The sequence below is a fragment of the Otolemur garnettii genome, unplaced genomic scaffold, assembly GCF_000181295.1.
Source record: "Otolemur garnettii isolate 467f Iridium unplaced genomic scaffold, OtoGar3 scaffold00103, whole genome shotgun sequence".
NCBI lineage: Eukaryota > Metazoa > Chordata > Mammalia > Primates > Galagidae > Otolemur > Otolemur garnettii.
This window is the reverse complement of record NW_003852498.1, coordinates 2474613-2485259: the sequence shown is the minus strand read 5'-3', so window position 1 is coordinate 2485259 and position 10647 is coordinate 2474613. Positions and strand designations below refer to the sequence as shown.

Genomic DNA, 10647 nt, shown 5'->3' with positions numbered 1-10647 from the left:
CCCTGGGTACCTTGTAGCCCATTCCCGGGTGGATCTGGCGGGGTGGAGTGGACTCCAGCGAGAAGCCCGGAGACGTGGAGGGTAAATAAACCCGCGCCCGCGGGGGATCGGTAGGCCTTGCGGGGGGCCGGCTCTTTCAGTTTATACTGTGGCGTGTGTGTGAGTGTGCGTGGTGTGCGTGTGTGTTTACTGTTGTCAAATATTGGCGTAATCCGTTTGCTTTTGTTTAGTTCTCACGTCAACCAGAGGCTTTGGCTTTTGTGGACTAGGTTAGCAGCTTGAGGCACTGAGAACCATTAGCTCCTCGGGAGTGGAGATTATACCACCTGCTTGAAGCACAAGTTGGGCTTATGGCCTTTTTAGTTACCAGCCGTCAGCTTCTCTCCCTCAGGTTATTTCACACCACACTCTGGTGGGATTTGTTGCCCCAAAACATTGACAGCAGGAAGCCACTCTTTCCTTGAGCTTCCTAGCAAGAATCCACACAACAGGCAGGTGGAGATGGCAGATACCTTAGCCAGGTCATCCCCTGTTTGCATTTAAAGACTAAAGTCCCCTTTCCCCAGCCTCTCTATAATGGGACCTCTTGCTGCCACACGGCACTCTCATGAAATTCTGGCTTACTCTTTCTCTCAAAGTCAAGAATGGAACATTTCAATTAAGCAAATACCCGTGTGGCTTCTTTATGTGAAGCAGCCATGGGGACAGGAGATACAAATATGGATTAAATACAGTTTCTACCATACAGGAGTTCAAATTCCAGTGGATCAGAACTAGTACAATAATTAGGTAGTGTGATTCATGCTATACTAACAAAATGAGCAAAGTGACTAAGATATGAAGATCTTTAGAAGTATAATCTTGTTGACTAAACGTTGCCTTTTTTTTTTTTTAGGACTTCTATAGAAGATATTATAGACTAGTTGGAAAAGAGTCAGTGACCTAGATCTTAGTCCTGGGGCCTATTCCCAAAGTTCCTGGGCTGAATGTGGAAGTTGAAGCTCCCATCCATTCCTATCTGCTTCTAGTGTGTGTGTCAGCAGAGATTGGAAAGCTATAAACATTGCCAGGACTCCCTTCCGGGTAGAGTTCTGGTTGTAAAATTAGGGTTTGGCAAGATTTGCCTGAGATTTCAGAGGCGGAGTGAGGCACAGGCTGTCTTCCTTATATTTTGGCTGTTTTCTGCAGGCAGGGACGCTCTGGGAGAAGCCATTGTCAGTCTCCAGAACTGTGTGTAAGGGGAGGCAGTTAGCAGCAGGGACCAGACTCAGCATTGCTGAGTTGAATCACCAGCTCTGTGCTATCAAGAGGCAGTTGAAGGAGGTGTTGAACGTGTTCTGTGTTCCCTGTCCAGTTTCCAGGTCACAGCTACAGTAGTGTTCTTGAACTCCATAGGCCCTGCCTGTGGAGCTTCCTTAGTGTGGCAGAAATGGTACATTCCTTGGTGGTTCAGTTGCACGTATCTAGAAATCATTCCAAGTACAACCTTAACCCTGTACTTCTAGCCCTTTAACAATCTTGTGAATACTTAATTCCCTGTATAAAATCTCTTTATGTTTTTATCTGGAGTGATTTCTGTTTATGCACTGAGTCTGATTAATATGCTATTTAAGAGTCACCTAAACCTAACATTTTCAGTTTCTTTAGTTGGGAAGTGAAATCATGAGATTAGATCCAGAGATCTATGGTAACTTGAATGCCTTTAATTGGCAAGGCCCTTTCCACTTGCCACAGACCTCTCATCACCTATTACCTGCCTGGCTGCTGAAGTCATTTGTTTATTACATATACACTGGGTCTTTAAAGTATAAGTATACTTATATACTTATAAGTTGCAAGTATAACGTGAAACATTTCTTCATTTTAAAATGTTTACAAAATATTTTCTGTAACAAGAAGACAAAAGAGGGGAGGCTTCTCCTCTTGCCTCTCTTTTTATTAGAAAGGAAAGTCTTACCCAGTGGCCCCAATAGCCTTGCCAACAAATTCCACTGGCAAGAATTGAATCCTGATCATCCCTAAACCAACAAGGAGCAAAGAGGCATGGTGATACAGAGAATGCTTTAGATAAATCATGACTTATCCCTAGGACTAGGCAGGGATGCACTGGCATATCTGAAAGAATAGCGATTAGATAGGCAAGACGTCATGGCTGCCACGCTTAGGAGAAATTGAATCTCTAGAGATTCTGCTTTTAGTAGGCCTAGGAAAAAATACTTTAAACTTTTAATAAATACATTTTCCCTCAGTGGGGAGAAAGAATAAAAAGGAGAGAAGCAAGTATTGAGTCCCTTCCTACTTAGGGATGATTTCCTTTTATTCATATCTCCTTGGATAGTGTTGACTTCATGGTGAGTCAACCAAATCACTTGGCCACTTAACCCAATAGAATAGCAGTTGTTTTCCTTTGGTGACTTGGCCCATGCAGCTTGGCACACCTAACACTTTCGGACAAGGTAGCTCTCAGTCAGGGAAACATTCTTAGTCATTTCAGTAATTAATTGACAAGGAAAGTTGTAAGCTCTACTTCATAGCCTGATTTGAATTCCTCATGGCCAGGTAGGGCTTCTTGTAGGAAACGGGCATTCAGTAAGAGTTGATAGCAGAATCCAGAAACTGGAATGCTTCTATATGTTCTGTATGCTCAGTATGAGACTGAAAGCCGGGAGATTGTTACCGTTGTCATATAGGGTATTTAATGAACAATCATGGTGCTGCTTTTTCAAAGGCATGAATGCAACAAATAAAGCACTCCACCGATGTCTCTGTCCATTTGTACTGCTATGACAAAATACCACAACTGAGTTATTTATGAATGATAGAATAAATGGTAAATAATCACCAAGGTGCTAGCTGATTTGCTGTCTAGTGAGTGCCAGCTCTCTACTTGCAAAATTGTACCGGCTTGCTGGGTCCTCACATGGAGGAAGGCTTGAGAGCTGTGTCCTCACATGGAAGAGAAAAAGCAAAGGGACTAGTCTGGTCCTTCCAACCTCATATAAGGGCATTTATACTATTCATGAAGATGGAGAACGGGGGATTTAATCACTTCCCAAAAGGCTGTACCTCTTAATACCATAACCTTGGGGGTTAAGTGATAGCATAGGAATTTTGAAGGGACAAAAACCTTCAAACCATAACAAGCTATATGTGTAAATGCTTAATCAGAGTATCCCATTAAATGTCAACCTATTCATATTATAGACAATACATAGCAAAAACGGCCAGTCTTTATACAGGCCATGGTCTTTTAGTTGTAATTGAAATGAAATGATAGCAGGAAGCATATTTTACTTGACCAAGAGCCTGTGGACATTTGCAAATTGATAATTTTTTTATTTCCTCTGGAATATTACAGAAAGCACTTTTAAACATTTAGATAAGTAAGATAACCTGAAAAAGAGAAGGCTGATTTCACAAATATCTTCCTGTATGTGAAAGCATATTTACAGAAGTAGTTTCCAAAATATGCTTCACTTGCCAAGGGAACAGGGTCATATGCATAGGGCTCTTGTGGCCCAACCTTCATCTGTTCTATTTTTAGGATTTAAGGATAAGGTTTCATTTGATAAAATATGTTTGGCTTAAAAATATATAAAACTACTGTAGATGATTCTAGACAGCACCCCATCTCCTTCAGAAACCACAAAAACAAACCAAAAAATGACCTTAAAATGACCAGAACATGCCTATGAAAAATATTACTGAGGAAATCTAGATCATTTTCATTTATCGAAAGCTTTAAAGATTACACAGATTATTTTTTAACTGTCTGTAAATTGCATAAGAAAATCTTATTTAATCTTAACAATATAGAAAATAAAACGGAAAGTCCAACCACTCCAATTCCATTTCTCTTCCCAAAGGCAGGCACTGTTAACAGACATTTTTTTCTGTTTGCTCACGTACACATGCCTGTACAGAATTGCTCATATTCTTCATCTGTTAAGTGCAATTTTCTCTCGAGCATGGAGGAAGAATTAAGGAAATATCCTTTCAAGTTCACAGCTCTATAATTTCAGTGGCATATCAAGTCTGACGATTAATTTTGTGAATTCATCCTAGAAAAAGTGCTATTTCATTGCTAAGTATCACTATGGTCACTTTCAGGGTGCTCCCCAGGGGAAACCAAGCACTGATACCAGTGCCTAGTCTACCCTGCAAAGCAATTTTGGAACTTTTTTGTGGAACAGACATCAGAGCTGTCATTATATGACAATTAAGTTTGCAAACTCATCCTAGAAAAAGTTCTACATACCTCTTTGCTGAACATCACTATAGCCACCTTCAAAATACTCCCCTTAGCCATCTGATGACCATCGTGATATTCAGCAATGAGGTATACCATTATACAAATATCCTTATTATAAATTAAATATAATAAAAACTAAACTGAAGAGTATTTTTTTGTTTAGTTTTTTAGAGACAGGATTTTGCTGTGTCACCCAGGCTAGAGTGCAATGGCATGATGATGGCTCACTGTAACCTTGAACTTCTAGACTCAAATAATACTTCCACCGTACCCTGCTTGTGGGACTACAGGCATGTGCTATGATGTCTGCTTAACTTTTTAATTTTTTTTTTGTAGAAATAGGGTCCCATCATGTTGACTAGGCTGATTTCAAATTCCTGGCCTCCAGCAATTCCCTTTAAGTGCTGGAATTACAGGCATGAACTACCATTTCCAGTCTAAGCTAAATGTTTTTTAAGATTCATTCTGGTTGGCAGGCACAGTGGCTCACGCCTATAATCCTAGCACTCTGGAAGGCCAAAGAAGGTGGGTTGCTTGAGCTCAGCCTGAGCAAGAGTGAGGCCCTGTCTCTACTAAAATAAAAAAACTGAGGAAGGAAGTTCACTGGAGCCCAGGAGTTTGAGGTTGTTGTGAGCTATGATGATGCCAAGGTGTTCTACCCAGGGTGGCAGGGTGGGACTGTGACTCAAAAAAAAAAAAAATTTATTCTGGTTGTCGTTGTATTTTGTAAGGAAGAAAAATGGTGATAGTAGTGGTGCAAGTGGTAGGACTGGTGGAAAGATTTTGATGTTCCTTGCGATTTTAAAGACAAACCACTTCGTCACATTGAAAAACTGATTGCTTGAAGCTGGGTCCTTTCTAATTCATCCTTGTATTTTTGGCCTAGCACAGTGCCTGGCATGTAGCAGGCACTCACATACATGCCGTATTAAATTTTCTCTTTCTCTCACATAATTTTGTTCTTTAGTTTTACCAAAGCTTGTAGTTTATACCTCCATCATAATACTTACTGTACTTGTTGTATTAGGAATAGATTTACTTACTAGTAGAAAGAAAAGTTGTTAAATAGGGATTTTAAAAACTTACCCGAAAGCTTGGCAGTCCAAGACCAATGGAAGGACTTAAGGATTTCATCAAGGACCCGGCTCCTGTCTTACTTATCTGCTGTCCTAAGCACAGGACTATTATGCTCATGGTTGAAAGATGGCTGCCACTCCTCCAGGCATTGTACCTACATTCTAGGAAGGAGAAAAGGAAATATTAGCAGGCAAAGAGTAGAAAGTATGATCCTTTAAAGGCCTCCCCAGGGACTCCCACTCAGCTGTGACAAATGGCCATCCCTAGCTGCAGACGTAGCTAGGAATTGGAGTGCTGTTTTTGACTTTGCAACCTGTGTAGCATGGACAGCCTAGGGAAGACAATGTGTTTTGGTAATCTTTGATTTGCCCACTTTTGACTATCATAAGCCCTTATCATAGTGTCCAAGATATTGTGGCTACTCATTCAATGGTGCTATATTTTTTAACTTTACTTTAGCAATAAAAACCAGGCAGGAATCAATGACTCTGATTTCTCTGAAAATGATGGAATCCAGAGATTTCCCTTTAGTGAGTCATTCTTCATCCCAACCTTGGAAAATTACCTGGAACTTTCCTGCTTCTTCAGTTGACCCCTTACTGAGGACAGTTGAATGGTGATATCGCTTGGCATATTTTGAAGTGTAACCCCAAAAACAGGGTGGGAAAGAAATCATAAGAATGTGATTAGTCAACAAGGTCTCTTTTGTAAGAGGAAAAAAAAAGGTAGATAAGAATGAGGATAATATATTAGAGTCAAACAAAAGGTCAGCAATTGAAAGTTAAGAATAGTCTAATTGAACATACTGTAGCCATTCAGAATTCTAAGGGGGGAAATAATGCAATCTAAAATATTTGAAATCTAAAGATTCTCAAATTGCTACTCTATACTGTTTTTCCTTCAAAACAGCTCTTGTTCTTCTTCCACCATCTTCTTAATTACAAATCATGGAGGATGAAAACAAAGCAATTGAACGTGACGATTCAAAACCATCCACAGGAATGAATCACACAGCCTCAGTGTGTCAAGAAACACAGGTAAATCTCTAATCAAACACATAACAGTCATTTCTTAAAAAAAGGGACTATACATTTCTGAGCTATGATAGAATTGTGTTCTCTTTATTCTCTTTCAATTAAAAACTCTCCCCCATCTTAATCCCCAAACTCATACAGTCCAGGGCAGGTGTGACTACCAGTTGTCCTGCTAATGTTAGCAGCAGCTGGCCCCATGTTCCTGGCCTAATCCCTAGAATGGTTTTGTGTTCTCCCTTCTTTCTGTATTGCTTACATTCAAGTAGATAAATGAATGTGAATTGGTTTTAATCACTATTAGTTATCTTTTTCTGAACCACTTTGGTAAATGAGACAACTCTTGCACTGACTTATATATTTAATATACTGATTTTTAAACTCATAATGCAAAACATAATGAAATTTTATGTCACTCAAGCATTTATAATACAGATTGAATATACTTTATCTGAAATACTTGGGAACAGAACTGTTTCAGATTTTTTGCATTTTGAAATATTTGTATATACGTAATAATACATCATAGGGATGGAACCAAAGCCTAAACATGAAATTCATTTATGTTTCATGTATACCTTATACACATGACTTGAAGGTCATTTTATGCCACATTTTTAACAATTTTGTACATGAGACAAAGTTATATTTTGGTCACAAAATATAACTGGTCACATGAGGTATGGAATCTTTCACATGTGGCATCCTGTCAGTGCTCAAAAAGTTCCAGATTTTGGAGCATTTTGGATTTTGGATTTTGGATTTTCAGATTAGGGATACTTAACCTTCACTAAAAATAGTGCCAGTGCTGAATACTCCTAATATAGTTCTTGTTTCAAATAGGAGCTGATTAGCTAATAATAAAGTTACACATTTTCCTTATAAGGTACTATTCTTGATTTTAGTAATGGAAATTTGAATTTTTATGTGATGGCTTAGTAACTATAAAAATGTATAGACAATACATAGTTTTAAGTATTTTACAACTTGTTCTAAATATAGGCGGAGACAATTATGAACCTCAAAGGGAGAGATGAAAATGAACCAACAGAAGGAAGTAACCTATTGAATAGCAGTGAAAAAAAGCTACAAGAAACATCAGCTGAATCAGATTGCTCACAAAGACTGAAACAAGCCCTGGCTTGCCCTCCACATGGTTTACTGGACAGAATAATAACAAACGGTAAGTAAATGATAAAGATGATTTGTCCTATATTCCTTCCTGTGCTCTTCTCTTTCTGAAAAGAGAGGGTAAAGATAAAGTTGTTATAATGAGAGATTCCTAAATAATATAGTTTAAAGGACAAAAAGAAGTTTACTTCTCTCTCATATAAAAACTGCCAGGTGTACAATTCACCATGGTAGGTGGTTCTGGTCCGCAGTCATTCACAGGCCCAGGCTGACAGGGCTTTTCCATCTTCAGCTGGCCTTCCAAGATCGCTGTGGTCATCCCCATGTAAGCCAGTGAGAAAAAGAACAGAGATCAAGGATCTTTTCCTTCACTATATCCAATTACTCCCACAGTATTAGGGCTACAGAAGGCAGTATATAATGTTGGTTATTATTACTGTGAAGTCATGCAAGTAATATTTGAGCAAACACAGCTCCATTTATACTTACAAATGAATCTTGTCAATATAAATAAGGATGTTGACTTTGCACTTTAGCTAATTTAATTTAATTTAAATTTTGAGACAAAGTCTCCTCTGTTGCTCAGACTGGAGTGCAGTGATGTGATTATAGCTCCCTGTAGCCTCCAACTCCTGAGTTCAAGGGAGGAGTAGCTGGGACTATAGGTCCGCATGAATACCCCAAGCTTGAACTTCTGGACTCAAGCAATCCTCCTGCCTTGGCCTCCCAAAGTGCTGAGATTATAGGCATGAGCCACTGTGCCCAGCCTGTTCGTTGTTTTTTTTTTTCTTCTTTCTTAAGAAGATATTACTCTTTTTTATGAGAGAAATATTTCAAATTTTTATTTTATTTTATTTTTACATTGACAGGTAAAATAGTATGTACTTACCATGTAGGACATGATGTAATAAAGTATATATACATTGTGGAATGACTAATTCTACCTGATTAACATATGTATTACATCACATAGTTACTCATTTTTGTGGTGAGAACACACTGTATCTATTCTTAACATTTTTCAAGAATATGGTTCTGATGTTCCACAGCAGGCTAGGGACTAGGGTGACTATAGTTAGCAACCATATATTGAATATTACCAAGAAGCTAGAAGAAGGACTTGAAATGTAAACAACACATAGAACTATAAATACTTGAGGTCATGGATATCCCAGGTACCCTGACTTGATCATTATACATTCATCCCATGTAAAAAATACTCACATATGTAAAATATGCAAATACGTAAAATATAATATACCAATAAAGGAAAAAAAGAACAGGAGATCCCGTCTCTAAAACTCTCTGGGGATTGTGGCAGGCACTTGTAATCCCAGCTACTCAGGAGGCTGAGGCAAGAGAATTACTTTAGCCCAAGAGTTTGAGGTTGCTGTGAGCTAAGGCACCGTGGCATTCTACTGAGGGTGACGAAATGAGACTCTGTCTCAAAAAAACAGCACTTTTGTAGTTAAAATATTTACAACAAAACAGATACAGATTGATGTAAGTAAAAAGTAATAATGAATGATGTGATTCTGAGACTCATTTTTTAAACATTTATAATCATTATTTATAAACTGCCTGAAAAATGGGGTTCACAGTAAATACCTCATTGCTTGTTTTCCTGTATTTCTGTTTCTGAGGTTTATAAAATTACTTTTGTCCTATAATCCTTCCTGTGCTCATGTGGTATATATAGTGTTCTTAAAAAGTAAATCTTACATGTAAAAAATACAATTTTCCAAAATAATAAATGATTAAATTATTAACTGATTTTTAAATGTATTTTAAGAAATCTTATAAATAGACCTTTGCTATGTATTTATAACTGTGGTTCAAGTATGGGAAAGAAAAGGAGAGTTAGAGATTTTTTTAAAAAGTGATCTTGATGCCGGGCGCTATGGCTCACACCTCTAAGCCTAGCACTCTGGGAGGCCAGGGTGAGTGGATTGCCTGAGCTCAGGAGTTTGAGACCAGCCTGAGCCATAGTGAGACCGTCTCTAAAAAAAAAAAAAATGCTGGGTATTGTGGGGGGGGTGCCTATATTCCCAGCTACTTGGGAGGCTGAGGCAAGAGAATCGCTTAAGCCCAAGGGTTTGAAGTTGCTATGAACTGTGATGCCATGACACTCTACTACGGAGGGTGACAAAGTGAGACTCTGTCTCAAAAAAAAAAAAAAGAGATCATGAAATAGAAAAGTGAAAACTCTTAATTCTACCTGGCTGAATTTAACATAAAGTTGGGTTTACGCTATGATAAAGTACAACTTAGCAGGTGGCAAATCAGGCTTTCCCGTTCTACTACCAACATTGCATAGAAATTTCAGCCCTTATAGCCAACTGGAAAACACTGAAGACCCCTTAGATATTTCATTGCAATAGTATCATAGGCCTAGAAAATCTGAAACAATTCTGTGAGCATTTAGAAAAAGAAACATCGAATTCAGTCTCCAGCAACACGGTAGACAAGAGACAGTAAACAATGCTGTCACTTAAAGCAAGGACAAATCTGAAAAAATATTTAAAAAATTGTAAAGTGTACCTTTGATGTGTCACACACACACACACACACACACAAAACCAAAATAACAACAACTCAACAGGGAAATCATCAGACAACAAAAACAAAGTAGGAGAGGTGAGTGAGTTCTCAAGCAGGCTTTCCCCATGAAAGTTTCTGCCAAACCCCAGTGAACCCGAAAGATTGATTTTGATTTTGAGAGCCCTGAGGCACAGAAGGCTAAGCGAAAGCCTGCCCCAGTTGGGAGAATTAGAACAGAAATCATTCTCCTTCACCCACATAAAATGGGAAGCTAGTAGGATGGTAAATTTGAGGTAAACCTGTCCTGTAGATGGGGCCTGTGACTAAACCCGTCTCTCTCAACTGTGGCTGCTGGCTGGGGCAGAGGAGGAGTCTCCACTAAAATTATATAATTTCATCCTGATTTGAGCTTCAATTTCACAGAAAAAAAAAAACCTCAATCACAAAATGTACCTAACGTTTTCAGGTAGTCCCAGACTGTAAGTGTCTAAGGACACTGTACAAGCAAATTCAAATCTTGTCTGGAAATGCTCACATTCAAACTAAGGCTCCAACAAACTTCACAGATAAAGTTCCAAGGAAGAGCTCACTATTGCAAAAAAAAAAAAAAAAAAA

The 10647-nt window shown here is 38.6% G+C and overlaps 1 protein-coding gene across 1 annotated transcript in view; it reads left to right on the top strand.

The window, feature by feature from the left end:
• SLC9B2 (solute carrier family 9 member B2) overlaps positions 1 to 10647 on the top strand; it is a 41616-nt gene continuing 30969 nt past the window's right edge. The window contains exons 1-3 of the mRNA XM_003796357.3: positions 1 to 81; positions 6239 to 6366; positions 7363 to 7543. Coding sequence (XP_003796405.1) covers positions 6277 to 6366; positions 7363 to 7543 — 271 coding nt within the window. The 5' untranslated portion in view covers positions 1 to 81; positions 6239 to 6276. The remainder of the gene's footprint in view (positions 82 to 6238; positions 6367 to 7362; positions 7544 to 10647) is intronic.